Raw genomic sequence first — 22,205 nt, forward strand, 5'->3', positions numbered from 1 at the left:
CTCCAGTTCATAGAGCCAACTCAGAACTAGTCCAAAGTAAAGCCCTTTTCAGTGTCATGTAAAACAAGTGCCAGCTCCTCAGCAACAAGTGCATTGCTCTCCAGGTTTGCTCCTATTGCACAACACTACCCGCTAGTGTAGAAATAGTCCAAATAAGCAGTATGGCACATCTATTATACTTTCAGTTAACTGGGATTTAATAAAATAATAATAATATAATTACTTGTATTTTAAGCCAGTCTAACATTTAGTTTGAGCAGTAGTCTGAATTTTGAAAACTAAGACTATTAACTTGCTAAATAAAAGTGTAGTTTTGGAGGAAGAAAATCAGTATGAAAGTTATCACCAATTTAGTCTGCTTTTAATTTTATTTTTCCTCCTCTAAGATCCCTCATCTTCCCCCTAGATATCCCATATCTTCCCTGTTCTTTTCTTCTGAGAGCTAGTGATCACCAATATCACAAATTAAATCTTATTTTGCAACAAGCCAAATAGAAAGATGTGGAAAAAATCTGGAAATGTTTCAAGTGCTTATTATAATAAATGCTACCACAGGTGCGTATAATTAGACAGTAGCCTAGAATGGCAACAATGCATTGTAGTAAAGTGCCATTTGTTTGCTTTTCACTTGTGTGAATAAAAAGCAGTGAGGAATACTATCTTCACAGCTCACACTTTACAAGAATTCTAAATAAATGCAATCACACAAAATACAGATGTGGTATACAGTACATTTCTATTATTCATGAAAGTAAGAATTAATGGTGAACCACTATATTTATGTTGTCAATTGATGTAAGATTCTTTGTTTAGAATGTGTGTAAGACAGCATTTTAGTATTGTGAAGTGAGTTTTTACTTAAAAGTAAAATCCTTCTCAATCAGAACTAATGAATAAAAACATTTCAGGCTGGATATTAGGAAAGATTTCTTCACTAAAAGAGTGGTTAAGCACTGGAATAGGCTCTCCAGGGAAGCGGTGGGCTCACCATCCCTGAAAGTGCTCCAGAAATCAAGTAGACGTGACACCTCATGATATGGTTTAGTGGGCATGGCAGTATTAGGTCAAAGGTTGGACTTGATGATCTCTGAGGTCTTTTCCAACCTTAATGACCCTATGATTCAAACAATGAAATTAAGCAATTTATGAGGTTCAGTTGATTCTTTTAATATCAGCACGATTAGCAATATAAGTAGATTTTTATATTTATTGACAAATAAGCCTGAAGCAGCTTTCACTGTCAGCAAGTTTGAGGTAGTCATCTTCATAGCTAACTTAGTGTCATACATGGGGCAGCAGGTCCCTCCCTCCCAACAGTCTCTTACCAAGACCTAAAATATGATTTTTAACTAAGGAATAAGGGAAGGAACAGCAGAGCAGAAGCAGCTTCCACAAGGCAAGAAATTCGGTAAATGTATTTTAAGGACTTGTAGAGATGCTCAGGAGAACTTAAAACTGTCAACAGGTACTGATTTTAAGGGTTTAAATCTGATGATTTAGTAATTCTACTCTCATGTATACTTGAACACTCTGTTCAAAGATGACTGAGCAATTTTAATGCAGCAGACAGCAGTTGCAGTGAAGGAGGAAGCTTCATAGCAATTTCTTATTCTATACTAATAAAGATATACCTTAGTAAAATGGTTTTATTCAAATCCTATTAGGTATGCAGAGATTGCACTGCAGAAGAGGCTGACAGAGGCACATAGCCTAAAGCACTTTAAACTTCTGAATTTCTTGTATATATTTTGCCCTGACATGACAAATCATCTCTGTGAGGTGACAGGTCCTGTTTTCTGCATAAAAAATTCAAGGCAGTTACCACATATTTGTGGTATATGATGTGTAAGGCAGAGCCAAGAGGAGCCCATTTATCCCTACTAAAACATTTAAAAGATCTCATTAGTGCAGAATTATCTGACTTCTACCAATTCCTTCAAATCTGCTGGGTATCTATTACAGGAAAATGATCCTGTTCACCTTCCAGCACTACAGTGTAGGTAAGTTTTACAGTTTCAATAGTTAATGAGCTACACATCAATTTTGCTGATAATAAAGCCTGTCAATTGTCAAAAGGACGCTGGTACCTTTGCAGAATGAGAAGCAAGGGCATATCAGAAAGTCAGAGTTCAAACAATTAAAACAAAAAGCTGAAAGAACAGCTAGAGGAAAGCAAAGATAAAACAAAAGTCAGTCAAATCTGTAAAGCCCTGCAAGACAATTCAAGCCCTCGAAGACATTCAAGACAATTGTGAAATAAGTTTTCAAAACTGAACAGTAGCTTTGTGCACTCCTCCTAGAATACTTTCAAAAAGTTGTATTTTGAAGGCACCTCACCCTTCAACAGAATTGAGTTCAGGTGCATTTCAGAACTTGAGCACCCAAATATTGAGGCCCCGGAATGAGCAGTTGCATTAAGCATTTTGAAGACAAACTAGGGACTCAACAGGAAAGTAAGTGACTAGAACATGCTGATATTAGACAATGTATGTAGAGCAGAATAAGTAACATAAGATAAAACAAACACAGGTGTTAATATGGACAAAAAAGTGGAAACAGGAACTTCATAAACTGACCACTTAAATGCAATGCTTATTAGGGTTTTATACTGCAACCTCTGCCCACATAATATAAGTGAAGTTTTAGTGACAGATTTGAAAAATAAATGTAAATATTAAAGTTTTGGATGATGTTACAAACACAAGTCAGGCAAAACAAAAGCAAAGCAAGGGGAGAAGAAAGATTGGTTAAAATGAAGTTCCCACTAAACTTGATAGAGTAATCTGAAAATGAGGCCGTCTGAAATGCTGAACCAATCCACCAATTTGTTCTCTATTTTAAACAAGAAATCTAAATTATACAAGGTACAGATATGCAAGTTTAGGAAAAAAAAATTCAACTAGTACAGCAATATTTAGGTGTTCATTGTTTAAACGCGAAATACTGTTTTAAGGGGGAGGACGATGGGACGGAAGAAAAAAAACAACAAAGAAATCTTGTTTCCAGACTTTTCTATTCATAAACCAAAGATGATACAGGGATTTTAGCAGTTACTGGTAGTATAATCTGACTTAAGCAATACAGACAGAAAAAAAAGCATCACAAGAGCAACACATAAGAGGTACCCAAAACTTCTAGACAAAGATTTGTGTGGTTTCAGGAGGCCACTGAGAACAGCTTGAACTTCTTCCCCCCTCTCTTTCACCACAGTTCCATGTTCCCTAATTACTCTAATTGCGTGAGTCCTTCCATGAGGGATCTCTGCAGGGACTTCACTTCTTTGAGAAAGAGGTGCTAGATGCTCCATCAGCATCTCTGTCCTCACCACAGAGAAGTGTAGGATTTGTCATCTCAGCAAGATACCTTCACACGTTCAATTGCTGGTCACATATCAGACTCATGACTTTGCTGTGGAAAGAGTCTTGCTGATCAGTCAAAGACTAGGAAGACCTGAGCCAAGAAGAGTGGTGTACAAGACTAATATCACAGATGACATGACAGTATCTTCCTCAACAGCTCTGGTATTGACTGGCATCTGATCCCTGTACTACAAGAGGGAAAAATGATGGAAAGCTAAAGGAGAAGGTATGCCAAAGAACCTTGTCAACAAAAACAGTCCACTGTCAGGCAAGATAAACTCTTACATCTTAAGGAATAAGCACTTAAGAACTGAGCTGATAAGCACATTCCATGAGGCTACAGGATTTATTTACATGAATAAATTCTTACAGAAGAAAGGAAAATTGTTGCGAGGAAGGAAACAGAGGGTACACTAACATTTTACAAAAAAGAAGAAAAAAGGAGAGACTTGATCAAATAACACTGAGAAATCAAATAATTTAAAGCTTTTGATGTTACAACATACCTGTTTTAATTAAAAAAATAAGACTGATCTAGAGATTGTGGCAAATCTTGCCATAAAGACAAACTATTGAGGACATGGAGATGGAGGAGGAGGTCAGAATGTAGCCCAACACTTCACTTAAATATAATCCATTAAGCCTTGTTAAAACTGTAATATCCAAAAATGAATCATCTGATCAGTCTCAGCTGGAAAGCAGCTTCTTTGCAGTGGGAAGCCATTAAAGGAGGGAAAGGAGGAAACAAGGTTTTCATTTGAGCAAGTAATCTGAAAGTTGAAACTACAGGTATATGATGGATTACATTGCATTTATGGCATTAATTTTGAAAGGTCTCAAGCAAATTACGTCTATGGATGTTTTATCTAAATATACAGATCAGTTTAAAAACAACTAAGTTGTCATGAAAAAGCTATTTTCCCACCAAATTTTATAACAACAACATTATTGACTTGCATGTGAATTTTACAGTTAGGTAATGGTTCAGACCTACTCCAAGAACCTTTGGGAAATTTTAGCTACAGAGCTTGTTGCAGGTCAAGAAGAAGAATGTATGCCCATTCATTTGTGGACTATATCTACCACAGAATGAAATAAGGAGAATACAGCCCAAGAAAAACCTAGATGCATTTTCAGAGTTGTTTCCAGTGAATTTTGCATTCATTGTATTCTGAATGCAGGGAACAGTATTAAACAATAATAGAGGAATGCTTAAAGAGGCTTTTGGACAACAAAACTTCAGCTAGCTTCACTCTAGCATCTAAAATTGGATTTGAAAACAGGGCTAGGAAGAATTTCAGAAAACCTTAACTCACCCAGAATATCCCACTGGCAAATTAAAGAAAAAAAAAAAAAGCTAAGTCTACAAATTCCCTGAAAGTAGTCTCTCACAGATGGCCAAAACATCAGCAGGAACAATTTGGAGACAGATCTTTTCATTTCAGACAGGAATATGCTGATGGCTTAACGTATATATATTAAAATTCAAGCAAACAAATTTTACTTTCTTCCCCTCTCCAATCCTCTAACAAAGAAATCTTCCATATTACTGAAATAGTGGAATGCTGCCATCACTACAGCCTCGGCAATTAAAAGGAATAGATTTTTAAAGCACATGCTCAATGGCAACTGGCACTTTGGCAACAGATACTGTGGCCATGAAACTAATGACGCAATAAAATAAAGCTGAGATAGGCTCCAAGAGGCTTTTCAACCTCAGAGATGCAGCAGGTAGGACACTGAGTTACAGTTAATTTGTGTTGAAAGCAGAAAACCAGAACCTTTTGTAGGCATGATCCTGTAAGATAACAGAGAAACTGAACTTGAGGCACAGACCACTGGCTCAGGCCAGCTGAGTTTCTGATCATCTTCGTTCCTGCTGCGCTTCACGAAACACAATTTTGCAAAATTGTTTTAAATAAACAAGTACACAATTATAGAATGCTCCTACCATTTGCCACCTGTTTTCATATTAGCCAAACTGCAAATTGGGAGGTTGATGAAGAAACGGTATTATTAAAGTTTAATGATGATATTTAACTAAAGCAAGTATTTACTCATGCAACATAATATGGAGGTTTCCTATGTACAGTTCCATACTTTTGACTGGACTTGCTTCTTTTAAACTGATGTTAATAATCATTACAGTAATAGTCCTCAAACTCACAAACAAGCAACATTCCCCTTTATATGCACATATTTTAATGTGTGAAACATCATTTATATGTGATGGTACAACACATAGAACTTTGCTCAAAACAAAGTAACCCTAACAGTAAAAATACTGTAAACTATAGTTACAATGCTTCTATAAAACAGAACTCATACTTCACATCATCTGTTACTCATATGGAAGTATGTGATACTCATTTTCAGTTTCCAATACTCCATGGTATCAGTCTTGAAATCTTATTCTTACATTCCTGGATTGTTGTTTCTGTTTGGTTGTTTTTTTTTAACTCCATAACTAACAGTTCTAACTTGCTATAGTTCTTCTGGTTAATATACATAGGACTCCATTTAATCTCTAGACTTTTCAGAAAAAATTATAATTTTTGAACACAATTAATTGGCTAAGGATGTTCAACATAAGAACCCTCAAGGACCCAAAGCAAAAAAAAAACCTTGCTCTACTAGACCAGTTTTCATAGGGAAACACACAGACTTTTGTCTTCTCAAACAGCACTAATTCCATCTAAGGAGTTTTGGTTAATATTAAATAAATCATTATGGAAAATGCTTTTAAGCATGAACAAAATACTGACATCTACTGACAAATTAGTTTCCCATTAAAAAAATGTTTGAAGTACACAGTAAAGAAAATAAATGGATGAATCACTTGTAAAGATTAATGTACAGTAAATATGTCAAAAAATTGACAATGACAATCCACTTTGAAGCAAGGCACATGTCACAAATCTAGCAGTTGGCTTCTGCTTCTCATTTTAAAACAGCAGAAAATAACAACTATAGAAACCTTACAGACTAAACATTTATCATTTGGTCCTGTGACAACAGGTGAGTGAACCTGATGATTGAGTTGATTCAGTCCTTTGATTCTATACAGCTGCTGTTTTCGGAAGTGCAAAGACTTAACTTTCTTCACCTGAAACTAATAATTTCATATGTATTCTTTGCAATGAAAAATGTGAACTTCAAATGTTGATATGCAGGATTGCAGAGATCATCTGTCCCTTCTCCATAATTAGTATTATTGGGTCATGCCTCACAGCAACATTATGAGTTGACCAAAACAGTCAACACATACCAAGTACCTGCTCGCTATGCTCCTTTTTTTTTTTTCCTATACTCTGATGGCTTTCCCCTTTTCCCAGATTTCAGACATGAGATTTTTGGTGTGATATATTTCCACCACTGCTTCTCTTAAGACACCATGACTGCAGTTTAACCTGTTAATATTGGAAAAGCATCACCATTTCAGCATTCCCATAAAGGAATCTCCTTAATTAGGTAATAAATTTTTTAAAAAGCCAGGTCAGTTTCAGGTACAACTCTGATCACAAATAGATTTTATCTCTCTCCCATAAAACTTGCCTATATTCCTGCCTCACTGAAACTATCTGTACTTCCACTTACTGATCTTTTCATTACTCATATTCTGCAACATAAATTACAGTGCACAACTAAAATCCTTGGTTTTAACAACTGACACCACAATCCCCTCAGCATACATTGTATCTGAACACTTGTCTCAATTCCGAAGAGGACCCCAAAACAGCAGAACTCTGCAGAACAAAGGCTGTTCACATGACTGATTTCATTAAGGGATTAAAAACTGCATTTAGAATGGATTTAATTACAACAGGTTTGATAAGGTTGAATAAATGAAGCCTAAAACATCCAGCAATCTGATTTAGGCACTCCAAGACTAAGATACATAAGACAATTTAATTCACACTTCTTTTTCCTTTACAACAAAGAATGTGGAAATGAAAAATAGGTCAAATAACCTCACAGCAAGCTATTTCACATCAGGGGATATATGCAAATGGTAATTTTTTTTTTTTTATTACAGACAAAGAAAATAAAACATTGTTAAAGTACATTGAACTTTCAATGTAAGTTTCTTAAAAACCTCTTCTCTCTAGGCTAAAGCTTTACAAATAAAATTTCAAATTAGAGTGTTAAGTACAACATGCAGCTCCTAGGCCAGTGTGACCCACCAGCAGGTGAAGGGCAGCATGTTCAGTCTGCAGTGGAGCGGCAGAGGAACAAGGAATAATTAGGGAAGGTACTGCATGATGGAGGGACATGGGCAAGGGAGGTCTGCAAGAGTACTGCTGTAGGAAACAGGGAATTCTGTGTTACGATTTTAATGTCCACACACATTTTTCATTTACTGCCACAATATCACAACTGTGCAATGAAATACTGACAAAATCTATATTACAGCACCTTCATTGGCTCTAATAAAATATTCACCTAAAATTATTCTAACTAATACTTAAATTATGTTTTTCACTTCATAAAGAATGCATCCTTTTTTACTAAAATTTTTAAACACTCTACAGTGGTATTGGAAAATTGTATTCTTTAAAGTCTTTTTTATCACTTTTGCATCAAATGCCCTCCAAACAAAACCAGCTGTTACACAAAAAAGTTGATAGTTGAAATTAAAAATATTTAGGGATAAATCACAGCCTACAATCAGTACAGACCCACTGGAACAGTTTTCTTGTAAGCACACAGAAGATAATTAACAAAAGGAATAAAATGGATTTCAAAAAAGGCACAACAAATCCCAGTATTTTTGGTAAAATGCAGTAACAGCAATACAAGGTGTACTTTATATTATCTCAACATACCTTTCCAAGATCTGCAGCCTGTTTTAAAATACCTCTTTTTAGATCTTCTGCTCTCTTGGAATGAAAAGAATTACTTTGACTCTGGATGACAAATACAATTTCTTTTAATTCTGTAAACCAGAAAATAAGAAGATTTAAAGACAAAAGAAGTTATTTTCTGTTTTGCTCCAAAGCTAGTGAGAACCCAGAGGTGTGGGGGAATCTATTACACAGCAAGCTACTTCTTTAGCTATAAAAACATTTCATGAAATAGTAAAAAGGCATAATTTAACACAAAAATCCAAAACTGTCCTTTTCAGGATTAACTTCTAAAAAGCATGGCATGAGTACAAGATGTGCAGCAGATCTTACATGCCCACAATGAACAGTAGCCACATTCATGAAGTTGCTTTTTCTCCAATACACCGGCACTCCTTATTACTATAGTTAAATGGTGTTAGTCATAGACCAGCATCTCCCCTCACTACACAATGCATGAACATGAAACAGAAAAGATGCTTCTCCAAAAACAAACTTAAACCCCTACCTGGACACAAACATCAGATGGAGAGGTACACATATGAGAACAGTGAGGTAATACTCTTATCTAATAGGACAGCACTAATATCTCACGTGTCTTCACAGTGTTTAAAGGTGTTGTAGTTAAGAACTATAAATACGAGAGAAGTGTGATAAATTTACTGATATATTTAAAAGAAAATAATGAAGTAGATTTGCAAACATTTATGGATTTTAAAAAAAGTACTTATTAAAAAATGCAAGTAGCTGAGAAAGTAGGTAGTCAAATTTTCTTGATGACAGTAGATAGAACAGTCCCTCAACACTTACAAAACTAAGAGAAGCAGGTAGATATGATCCCATTCAGAAGCAGAACACAGCAGAGGACAACAAAGGATGAGAAGATGAAGGATAGTGGACAGAGGCCTTTCCAGAATTCTTAATAAGTTTGAGCTATGCTGTATAACTCACTCAAGACCATAACTAAGTATCAATCAATGTCTAAGATGAGAATCACATGATACTGCAGTTACTGTTTGTTTGGCCAGAAAAAGCTGAACTTTACAGATGCTACGTAGAAAGTATTCACAAGAGGTAACTCAGAACATAACAACTTGAGACAGTACCAAAAGGAAAGAAATTAATATCCCATGGGATCTCTACAGAATGTCAAAAAATGTGGAGAAGGAACAAAGTTCACATCAAAACAAATTATATGCTAACTTGGTAAATAGAGTAGGATTAATGCAGAAGAGAAGAACAAAGATGAAGAAAAACCAATCAAAATAAGGAAAGAAGTAGTCACAAGGAAAAAGAATAAAACTGAACACATGAAGAAGGATCACAATAAAAAACAGTGCATTAACCACAAACATCTTCGCTAAGATTATGAGAAGACTGCAATGTCCAAGACCTGAGGATCAATTACATTGCTTTGCTCCTCTGAGCAGTAACATGTTAGTTTAAACCTGCGACAGCTCAAAACTAGTTAAGTGTTTTTCTACTTTTCCCTTATTGTTATTTTCCCTTAATTTATTAGCTTACTCACCAAGACAGACTCTGACATTGTCAAATCGTCTGAGGCTTCTGGTGATATATTGCAGAGATGGCATAAGCACTGGTTTAGATATCAGTTTTAATTTCACATTTTTCCTACACAGTGTAGGAATGAACAGTGTTCATGCTCTGAACCACCAAGCAAACTGCTTAAAAAACCCATGCATAATAAAACCTTCTGAACGGCAACTATTTGCTGTCTAGTAAGATCTTTGCTAGATTTCCTGTGCAAAAATTGAAATCAGTGCAAAAATCGAAACTACACTTCATTGATGCTAATGACAGTCAAAGAGCTAAATCTACATGCACGACACCAAAAACATCCCCAGAGATAAAAAGCAAACACTACATTTCTTTATGTAATTACTCTTTTAGTATCAGTATGTTTACAGATATGGAAGTATCTGAATTACGCTCAGTTTCATTTACAGTACATTTAACAACAGCTGTGATAATCCACAATAGAATACTTTCTAGGAGTAAGCTAACACCTACTTTGATATTACTGCTTTAATCCAATGGAAATAGTTTCCTCTGTTATAGGGAGTTTAAAATAGTTGATAAAAAGACATATTCAGTCTATCAAAATGTCAACAGAAAATAGGTATAAACACTTAAATTGTTTCTAAAGTTGAGAAACAGTCTACCAATCAAAACAAAGAATGGAGTCTTTTCAAAGATTAATATCTATCTCAAAAGTGCTAAATCTTCCTGGTATTCAGCTTTAATGTCAGAATGAACTCACAACTTCTCAGAAACTACTACAAGAGAGACATAATTAAGCTGGTTCCCTTTAGAACAAGTCGTGAGGGTTTAGCAGAATGAGAAGTCCAGGGTTACAGTGGAGAGAATGCAAGTCCTTATCTCAGGTTTGTTAACTATTTGCCAGAAGGACACCACACTTGTCTTCAGAAAAGGCAGAACCCTGCAGAATTTTTATTCTCATTATTTATCACACATGTCCATCAGCAAAAAAAATATTTTACCACTATTTTACCTTATAACGTTTGACATGCTTCTTAAATACTTACTTCTAGATATTACAAAGTTATTATGATTTGTTACAAGAAATTTATGATAACCCTTGTTATTACAACTACCATGAGAGCCTAGCAGAATGGTAAAACTCAGTTTCATATTAAATTGTTACATAGGTATCATAAAATTTTACAAAATTTTACAAAAAGCAATTCATTAATTTCATAGTGGAAGTGCGCATGTTCAGAAAAGACTTAACTATAAGAACTGCAAGAGCAATCAAAGATTCAGAAGTTTCTCTTTGATGAGACTACATGAGCCAAAGGAAAACAAAAGGTATTTATGAATCAGCAATGAACTAATAATGCTGTTGAGCATTTAGGCACTGTTCCCAGAGTCACTTTACAAAGCATTACTGTATTTTGTTTATAGTAAAAAGGCAGCCACGAGTGAAAACAAATACAGACTATACAGTACTTACCGCTGCTTATTTTACTGATTGTTCTACTTTCTTCAGGCTTCTAGAAGAAAGGAGGAAAAAAACCCAAGTAAGAATACACACAAACCCTCAAATATTTCTATAGAAAAAACACTGGGAGTCAAAGCACTGATCAGGTTATAAATGTAAACATAGAGGTTTTAACTCAAAACCTAATAAGAAAAATAAAGTAAAAAGTTTTTCAGCATCAAGAACTGCAACAGATATCCTACGTGCTTGCCTATTATTACTCAGAAAATATAGTAAGAGAATAAAAAAAAAAGTTTTTGCATAACTCAATTTATACCACAGCTCTTTAAATTAATACTAACAATAAATATTTTTTTTATTTATTATGTATCTCCTGAACACTAAGTTTGGAATATGGAACTCTACAATGCAAACACACCTGTTCAGTGTGTTAAAAAAACCCCAACACACTCTTATTCATTTCATCCACTATCAAGCTTCTATAGAAACACAATTCTTAAAGGAAGACTCAGAAGCAATTTATATCAAGACAAATAAATAAAAAGGTTGCTGTACCTAAAATGACTTCACTGAAATTTACTCAGGTATCACATAAGTTTGTGATATTTTGTGATAGTTGGAATTTTACCAGAGTGCTGAGGAAGAGACAACAGTGACACTGCATTTGCATTGTTAACCAGGAAACCAAGACACACACATAAAAATATCTTCGGAACATATTCAATTGCTTCTAAATAACAGAGGTTGAGTGGAACTGCGTTGCTTAAGAGAGACAGGACTGGAGAAAGAGCTCTGCAATTCCTACAAAAATTTTAGGAAGGAAAACAGAGCATTCATTTAATGCACAACTTCTCCCTGGTGACAGCACCCCAGTGCTTTGGTTTCTCCAAATATAAAATAAAAACCATCTTTACTAATTGCATAAGAATGTTGTAGGATTTACCTTGGTTCAAGTGCTTTAAGACTTTCAGATAGAAATACCACATAAGACAATTTCTATTTATAGATACTTACCCCCCTCCCTTTTTTTTAATATCAGACCTATGTAATTCTTTTAGTTCTACTTGCATCAGATGATCTCTCCTTTGTATAGGTCTGACTTTTGCACTGAAATGCATAAGCTCTAACTTCCTTGGTAGCCATCTGTAAAATCTTTTCAAGAATGACTGCATTGCATCCATTTTTATTATCCTTTTTTGCTGACTGGGTCAATAAAGTTTAAAAAATTTCTTATAGGACTAAGTTATTTTGGTGACTCTACACAGCACTGTTATTATATCGCACAGTAAGTTAACATTCTAAGCTAACCTATATCAGAAACAACATAGATAATTTTCTGTGCAAACAAAAGACTATGTGTCCTGTGCTACACAGTAGAAAGACAAGCCATATTTTACAATTACTTTTATTAAAAGACAACACAAAACAATTATTGCCTGTTACATTCCTGTTAATGTTACTATTAAAAAAAAAAAAAAACCAGAAAAAAAAAGATATTTTGGCCTGAAGAATTCTAGGAGGCACCTCTGACTTCAAGGAAGGTTTTGAACCTCTAAAATAGTAGAAAAGCCTTCATAAATTATATCCTATATAAGAATGATAGCATAAACAGCTGGATTGAGATAGTAATGGAATTTAAGAAAGAGCAATTTATAAGTAATGACAACAGAATGAGATTATCAAGTCTTATAGATATATTGCAGCAGATCAGCAATTTGCAATAGGGATCTTTTTAATTTATGAAAATTACTGTATATATAGCAACCATCATCAAAACCACAAATTATTTAGAATTGCACACCTCTGACTATATTTCTATTGCATTTGATGTGAGATTACTAGATCTAAATGGCAGTTATAGATTCTAACTCCATTCATTCCAGTACTTTTATTTTCCTCCCTTAAATTTCTTTTATACACACACAAATATGTTACAAATATAGACAATAACAAAATGGCAGAGAGAGGTCTGTTAAAGGACATACATGCATACATATCTAACACCCATTATGCTATTTAAAGCTCGGGATAGCTCTGACCATCAGTTCTTCTAATCTGTTAATTTGAAATTTCATACGCAGGCTTTACTTGAGCCGTGACTTGAGTAGTAATATGTAATAATGCTAATTTAGCAGAAAGGCAGCCATTTCCCTCTCAAAGTATTATATAACAAAACCAAAAAGAAAGGAAAACCTGTCTCTGAAACAATAAAGATTATATGCTCAAAAACCTTTCTCAAAAGGAACAACACCAACAACTTATCACTTATATGCCACGCTGAATAGAAAGACATGATATGAGTACCACCAATGTCAGTGATCAAAATAATCAATGTCACAGATATTAAGCTTCCTGCTGTGGTCTCTTCTAGCTTATTTTATAATGTCTGCTCTAGCAATTAAAATGTATTACCTGCAGCACTGACAGTTCAGTCTCATCTTCTGCACCTTCAGGAACTACACTTACAGCAAAAGCTGAAAGAAAAAGCAGACTTTTTTCATATTATAGGAGCTCTCTTTCACAACTGACAAAGTTCTGCAGAAAAAAAAAACAAAACAAAACAAACAAAACCCATGCCAACATTTAGGTATATTTTTCACATTGAATGATACTATATTAGTAATAATCTTTGTGAACATGAGACAGTCTGTTGTCATGGAATTTATACATTTGCTGCCTGACAATTCCCATACTATTGCTGAAAAAAAATCACTTTTTGATGTGAAGCCAATTCATCTTGCCTTCAAGGCAAATAAATCCCTTTAGAAAAAAAATCTGTTCAATCCAGTAGTTCACTTGGTAAAAGCATAATGTGCTACCACATGGGAGACCGGCAGTCCACTCTGTCTTTAGGTAAAGTTTGGATTACCAAAGCTTCACATGCAGCCACAGAAACAGTCAGCAGCTGACAGAAATTTCTATCAAACGTGAAGATGGCTATCATAGGCTTTGAACGCCATCTTTGAACAACAGTCAAACTTGTTAATGTATGAGGCCCAAATAAATGTTTACAAAAAGAATAGAGAACCCACAGAGGTAATCTGCACAGACCTGGCATTATCTTAAACCCTTTATAGTGACACCACCCTATGCATACACTTCCAGTTTGTATTAGAAAAGTAATCGTAAAAAGGGTTCTGGTGCTAGGGGGTTTTTTCCTGTTGACGTAGTCAATCAATTTGTCTCAGCTTGCTCATTTGTAAAAGAGGTACCATTTAACAAAAGAAAGCCTTGCTAAGACTCTTTGTAAGAAATTTTTTTCTTAAATGCACTAAAGAGATGCAAATGAAAGAAAATTGTTATAATTTGGAAGGAATTCAAGATACTATTCATCATGGTCAGATTGAAGGTTTTCTTAAAAACTAGGATGGAAAGTAGATCCAAGTGGATCGTTTAAAGCAAATTTAAATTATTTATTGCTTGAAATTGATTTCAAACTGAATTGCTAACCACTGTCACTCCTTCGACACACTAGAAACCTGGAATATAGCAAAGCAAGACAAGATTGTTCTAAGTCTGTGGTGCTCCATCTCCCATTACCTACAACCCTATGCTCCTTTAGTGGAGATCAAATTTCATCAAGTGTCTAGGAGTTGAAGTTCACAATGACATCTCCGGTCACGATTAACCTGAATCTCAAATCACAGCACTACATCCAGACATCCCAAAAATCATTCTAACACAGTAGACTCATGCTGATCATAGACACACTTCCATACGGTCTTTAGCCAGGAAGAATAAAACAGAGTATGAGTAAGAGTGTACCCCAAAGTTGTCCTCAAGTAAATGTTTTACACTTCCAGTGTGAAAGTACACTGAAAATGTCTCAGTCTGCCTATTATATCCCTTGCTGACAGCATGTTCTGATCATTTTCCTCCTTCTCTCCCAATATAACAGTACTTACAAATTCAGACAAGGAATCCTTTCCCCTGAACAAACCAGATCCACACCTTCTACTTTATACAATCCTAATTACAAGATCAACAAAAAACACACTCATTCTGGGAAATGTATTAATTATGTAGTATTAACCTGAAAAAGTATCACCTCATAAATTCGGCTTATTCACAAAACTGAATACAAGCATAAATTTCATCACTTCCAGTTTTTAATACGCACCTGAGGAATGACACTTGAAACCTGAAACAACTGCGATTGACAAGAGATGATGTGTCTGTCACTGTAGCAGATTCAATAACCCATGCCACGCTGCTTCTAAGCTTTATAAAATATTAATGCATATGAAACAAATCAAACAATAATCAGATCACCTAGGAAAAAAAAACAAACAACCTATTTCACACTTCAAGAGCACAGGTAAAGCTCTTCAGGGAAATACTTACACAACCTAGTTCATCTTGGTATGAAGTACGCAGAACTGTTGAGGTTGAAAATCCCTAACGGTCATCTAGTTCAATCCCCCAAAGTTTGATGCTCAGGACCTTGACTAGTCAGGTTTTGAGTGTTTCCTAGGACAGAGACTCCATAAAGTCTCTGAGCAAACTCTTCCAGTGCTCAATCACTCTTGGAGTTATTAAAACAAACAAACAAACCAACCAAAGAAGCATTTATATTCAAATGCAATTTCCTGTATTTCAGTTTGTGCAAACTACCTCATGTCCTGTTAAGCACCAGAGTCTGCTCCCCATCAGGTATTTACAAGTGTTGGTATGATCCTCCCTGAACTTCTTTTCTCCAGGCTAAACAGCCCCACCTCCTTCAGCCTCTCCTCATCTGTCAGGTGTTCCAATCAATTAATAATCTTCATGATCCTTTGCTGGACTCACTCCAGTGCATCCATCTCTCTCTTGTACTGGAGAGCCCAGACCTGGACACAGTACCCCAGATGTATCTCACCAGTGCTGAGAAGACAGCAAGGACTACCTTCCTTGCCCTGCTGCCAACACTTTCTCTAGCGTAGCCCAGGGTGCTGCTGGCCATCTTTGCCACAGTAGCACACTGCTAGTTCATGATCAGTTTTGTGCAAACCAGGACTCTCTCTGCAAAGCTGTTTTCCAGACAACATGCCCCCGGTGTGCAATGGTGCATGGGGTGCCTCCTTGTCAGAGGCAGGACTTGGTATTTCCCTGCACTGAACTCAGTTTCTTGAGCTTCCTGTTTGCCCACTTCTCCAGGCCACTGTGGTCCCTCTGAATAGCAGCTCAACTAGCTTGTGCATCAATCCCTCTTGCCCACTCGGTATATTCTGCAAATTTGTTGAGGGTGCACTTTATCCCATTGTCAATGTCATTAATGAAGAGGTGGAGCCACCATGCTACTGATCAGAGTCCACGAGCCCAGCAAGTCAGACAGCTTTCTATCCACCTCACTGTCCACATACACAGCCCACGCTTCATCAGATTGTATGTGACATTACAGGAGACAGCACGGAACTCAAACTCCCTGCTAAACTTGGGATAACAACATGCACTGCTTTCCCCACATTCATGAAGGCAGTCATCTCATCACAGAAATCTTCTAGGTTGGTTAAGCATGACTGCCCATACACAAAAATACAGTGACTTCTCCCAGTCACCCTCTTGTCCTTTCTTATTTGGCAATGATATTCAGGATTATTTGCTACACCACGTTCCCAGGGACTGGGGTAACACCAGCTCACTTACAGTTTACCCAGATTCTCTTCCTTGCCCTCCTTGAAGACAGGGTTGATATTTTCTTTCTTCTAGTCTTGAGCAATCTCCCCCAGTCACCATGACCTTTCAAAGATTAACAAAAGTAGCCTGCACTGAGATTGTCAAACTCTAACAGCACTTGTGTGTGCCTCCCATCAGGTCCCGTGGACTTCTGTATGTCCTGTTTGTTTAAACGTTCCCTAAACTGGTCCTCCTCCAGTGAAAGTAACTCTTTCGTGCCCCAGACTTTCCCATGAGTTTCAGAAGCCTGGGATTGCTGAAGGTGGGTCTTCATAGGACAGATCAAGGCAAAGAAGGTTCTGAGTTCCTCACCCACTTCCCTGTCCTTTTAACCAAGACCCTCCCGCACTGAGAAGCAGGCCCACATTTTCCCTAGTCTCCCTTTTGCTGATACACCTGTAGAAGCCCATTATCTTGCCTTTCACAAGTAGAATCCCTCACCAGATTCAGCTCCAGGTGGGCTCTGGCTTTCGTAATGACTGCACTCTCAGACAGTGTCTCTGTATTTTTACCTCTTGAGTGCTTCCTTTTTATGACTGAGTTTTGCCAGGAGCTTTTTATTCATGCATGTGGGCCTCCTGCCATCTTGACTTGCCTTCCTGCATGTGGGGATGGATCATTCTTGAGCTTGTAGGAGATGAATGTTGAAAATCAACCAGCTCTCTTTGATCACCTCCCATATCAATCCGTCTTTATTTTTGAGGACAACAGCTGAAAATGACTTTTGTTGCACCTGCCCTAACACACAATGCAACTTCCACATTCAGACATATAATTTATTCAACAACCAATACCTGTAATGAATGCTAAAATCTCCCTCTACACCATTATTCTTATTCCCTCTGATTGCAGAACTGCAGTGTCCACTTCTTTTCCAACAAATAAACACCTTAAAATTACTTGATATCCTTTACATTAAATATATCAGGAAGATTTTTTCCAGCTAATACATTTTAATAGGAACTGTACAGACTATTTTTAAACTACTGAAGAACCATTCAAAAAACAGACTAGTAGACTCCTGAAGACACCACAAAAAAAGCTTCAAGAGTCTTCACTCAGTAATCAAGCTTTTCACTCACACAGATTGTATGAATTTATCTTAGCAACATTCTACTACCTTATTAGCAAATCTGTTATGCACATATATTTGATACAAATAAAGCAGTCTTCAGAAGTAAACTGGGGCCAAGACTGTTCTGGCTAAGCAACCCAATCTCTCACCCTGGAAATAAATATCCTCTTCTAAGGATTTACGGGGAAAAGGGTGGCAGAAGAAGAACATAGTAAATTTAGCTGGCCTACAACATATCAACAAAGGGACCACAGCATAGGTAGAAAATACAGTGCCTGTGCACAAGTGTACATCTCCAAGGTTAATTAATCCACCTGCAATTCAATCCCAAGAGGTTTCTGAAAAAGGTGTGCCCAGGAGTGGACCACTGACAGAAAAGTTCTAAGTACACATGCAGCTCAGGACCGGGTCAGTTGTACGACATAGGTAGAAACCATAAACTCTCTGTGGCAAGGATGCCTTTTTGTTGTGTGCAAAGTACACAGGCACAAAGAAGGATGACCTCTCTCTAGGAGCTATCATATGCTACCATAACAGAACAGTAACTTTTCACACGCAAACATCATTATTAATTCGGACAACTGCAACATACTTCTTTCAGTAAAACTCCCTAAAATACAGATCAATCTCTAGAGCTAGAGGTACCTTTGCTAAATCCAGAATTTCCTCTAATCCCTCTGCATTTTCTGATACAATGCAAGCACACCTCAGGTAGACCACTGCCTTGCCATAGAGCACAGAGAAAATATAACAAAGAAGAAACTTATTAGTTAGTAAAAGTTCAAGCTGTGTAGGGACTACAGTAACCAAAAGGCCTAGGTGATTAACTGTACAATTTCTCACAAACAAAGCTACCTAAAGCAGAAAAAAAACACAGACAAGCCAGCAAGGCGCCATCTTAAATCCAACCCGTAATTTTGTATTTGTCACTTCATTATTTAATGTATTGTGTATTCTGAAGTTTGTTAATACACTTTGTGCATTAAAATCATGTCCTTTGGCATAAGCAGATTATGTCAATTGCTAGTCCTCTCCTACTTTTGCTAGATGTCTGAGAACTGAGGATAAGAAAAGGAAAGAAATTTTAGAAAGACTTTAAAGCTCTTTATTATCATCAATCTTATCTTTATTTCTTTTGAGAACAGGACTAAAATTCATTGAAAAAGCTAGACAACATTTTTGGATCCATTCAAAACCTGGAAATGTAATCTGAAAATGTAATGGAAGCAGCTTCAATTACTAATTATTTTTGTCAAGTGTTCCATTATTTCCATTAAAATTCTGATGAGAAGACTTGCTTATAACACTAGAAAGTAAAACAATCCTTTATTTTGACTGTGCAGCAGCTGAACCACAGGAATATGTGCCAACAAACCATTAGAAAAATGGATATAAATACTGAAGTATTAAAATACACTGTATGAATATATATATAATGATATAATACCACATTTTAAACATAGAAGCAATCCTTTCTTCAGTACTACCCTTTCAAGCATAAACAACTTCCAAACATTTGCAATTATATGTCCTTGAAGTGCAAAGGATGTTAAAAACTGAGGATTTAACTCTTTTTCTTTCACAGACAAATCTATCTGAGACAGAAAGGCAACACCTCTTGTTATCTTACTCTTTTACAGTCTGATTTTACAGACTGACCCCAAAGACATTCCAGCCACCTTGCTAGGTTCTGGGTCAGTTTAAAGGAGCTACAAGAAACTTACAATTCTATGACAATGTATGACAAAACCATGACTAATAATAACCACTTCAAATAATGAAGCCAGTGATTACGTTGCACATAGTAGACAAAACATGTAAAATAGAATTTCTTTATACTTCTAATAATAATTTAATGAAAGGCCTATCTTTGTTTTGGTTGGGGGTTGGTCGTGTTTCCTTCCCCTCCCAATTTTTCAAAGAACATAAGATTCTATGGATTGACACGATTCCAGAGAAAATCTGCACTGATGCTGTCAGTCAAAGAGATGGGATGTTCCATGATGAGACAGCCTGTGAGCACTAGCAAGAAATATAAATTAGTTTCATGTATTTACGTGCAAGCTTTTATAATATTTCTTCATTGTTGCTACTCTATCAGCATCAAAGACACTGGTCTAGCCAGATAAGAATGATTACAGATTTATCAATACAAAATGGGGAGAGAGCAGGGTGAAAGAGGAAGAAGAAGGGGTGATGCAAGCAAATTTACAGTATCTGAAGCTTTTCATAAAATAAAAGCAACTAATTACATTTCCTTACACATACGGGAAGAGGGCACCTAAACCACTGAAACGTCTAAATGAGTACTGTGTACACCAGTATCTTTATAAAAGGCAAGCAAAGAAAAACAGTAGAAGAAAAAGCATCATCATTACCCCTTCCGATTGTCTAGAAGTTAGACCATACAAAATCATCTAAATACATTTTCCCATTCTGTAAGCTGCCACCTGCAAGCTGGAATTTATGAAATTACTTAACTACCGACAGACAAGACGTTTGCTTCTGTGAAAGGCAATCCAAATTATTTGGTTTCCAAGAACAAAGCTGATTGTTTTGCAAACTTACTATCCAGGCCATCTCAAAAGCATGAGTTATTTCGGAAAGATGGACTCTTTAAGGTAAAAGGATATTCTAAAACAAAAAGAAAACCATGATACTGCAATAAGCTTCTGGTGAGCAAATTCCACACAAGCATTAATCAAGACCTATTAAACAAGAACATAAGTGTTTCCATTTCCGCCTTCTAGTTGCATGTGTAGTACAATAAATACACATACACACAGAGGAAAAACTGAAGCTGCTATTCTCTGACTGTTATTACAATCTGTTCGAGGCTATCAAGTGCTACAGTACCTTGCTGAAGCACTAGAGCAAAACTACTCATCCCGGAAAGAATGAAATGCAGCTTTAGGAAGAGCTGTAGAGTATGAGGATTCCTCCAAAAACCAAGTTGTGTTAGTGAAAAGAAAAGTGTTTTGCAAAAGAAAAAACAAAATATCAGTTTTACTTTGCTGAAAATGGGATTTATTAGTACCAGGTTTCCCCTGCATGATTTTGGTGCACAAGACATAGCGGGAGAGGAGAAACAAATCCAATGGCTTACAACAAACTGACAAGTCTATGCGAACATTCACGAACCGAAAGAATGAGAAACAAAACAGATATAAACATTTATTTCCGTCTCTTACACTCATAGCAGCAGCTCCCAACTCCAGGAGCCTGCAGCAACCCAACCGCAGCCCACACTAGTATTCCTTCTCCTTTAATCTTCTCCCACCTCACTAGACACATTACAAACGTCTCTAAAACACTGTAGCATTTTGCTTTCCTCTCGGCTAGCATTTTAACCGGGCGGTTTTACCTTCCCACCTGCCCCCAGCAAAGCCCTCCTGGCAGCGCGGCGCTGCTCCAACATGAGCACAACTCCGCGCTGGCTTCACCCGGCTGCTCCACGAAGATGTTCCCGACCTGAGGGTCAGTTCCCCGCTGCGGGCTGCCCCTGCCCGCACCGCCCCATGCCCCGCACACCGCCCCGAGGGCGGGAGGCGCTCCTGGCGCTGCCCCTGGAGCCGGGGCCGCGCAGGAACCCCGCGCTGCCCGGCCGCACTCCAGCCAGGCTTCCCAACAAACTTCGGGGGAAGGGACACCTTCGCTCTCCCGCCCGCTTCCCCCCGCGGGGCGGGACGGAGCGGGGAGGAAGCGGCAACGGCTCCGGCGCCCCTCCAGGCTCTCCAGCGCTCCGTGCCCTCCTCCCGCTCATCACCTCCGTGGAGGGGCCGAGCGTCCCGGGTCTCCTCCCTTCACCTCGCCATGGCGTCCCGGCCCGGCCCCCGCCACTCACCCCGGGTGCGGAGCGGCGGGAGAAGGAAGAATAGGTGGGCGCAGGCAGCGAAGAGGAGCCAGAGGCTGCAGCAGCCCTGCTCCCGAGACATCTTGGCGGGGGCCGATGAGCCGCGGGGCATGGAGCGCCTGCCTGCCCGCCTCTGCCGCAGGAGGGCCGGCGAGCGGCCTCCGGCTGGTGGCGGTACCGCCGCCGCCAGCTCGCCCTCCTCCTTCTTCTCCTCCCTTTCCCTTCCCTCCTCCCCTTCCCTCCTCCCTGGCAGGACCGGCCGCTAGCGCCGGCAGGAGCGGGAGGCGGAGCGGGGGCCGCGGCGCCCTCTGGCGGACGGCAGCGGCACAGGCGGCGTCCTGCGGACCCGCGCTGCCGACCCTCAGCCCTCCCGCCCGCCCTCAGCTCCACGGAACACCCGGCACTCCTAGGGCTAGGGATTAAATATCTAGCCCAG

The 22,205-nt window shown here is 37.9% G+C and overlaps 1 protein-coding gene across 1 annotated transcript in view; it reads right to left on the bottom strand.

Moving 5' to 3' along the window:
- B3GLCT (beta 3-glucosyltransferase) overlaps positions 1-21,939 on the bottom strand; it is a 58,366-nt gene extending 36,427 nt beyond the window's left edge. The window contains exons 1-4 of the mRNA XM_027677784.1: positions 21,761-21,939; positions 13,599-13,660; positions 11,199-11,238; positions 8,186-8,295 (exon numbers count right to left, since the gene is read on the bottom strand). Of these exons, the coding sequence (XP_027533585.1) occupies positions 8,186-8,295; positions 11,199-11,238; positions 13,599-13,660; positions 21,761-21,881 (333 nt within the window). The 5' untranslated portion in view covers positions 21,882-21,939. The remainder of the gene's footprint in view (positions 1-8,185; positions 8,296-11,198; positions 11,239-13,598; positions 13,661-21,760) is intronic.
- Positions 21,940-22,205: the final 266 nt, after the last annotated feature.

Source organism: Neopelma chrysocephalum, unplaced genomic scaffold (assembly GCF_003984885.1).
Source record: "Neopelma chrysocephalum unplaced genomic scaffold, ASM398488v2 Primary Assembly neopelma1_43, whole genome shotgun sequence".
Lineage (NCBI taxonomy): Eukaryota > Metazoa > Chordata > Aves > Passeriformes > Pipridae > Neopelma > Neopelma chrysocephalum.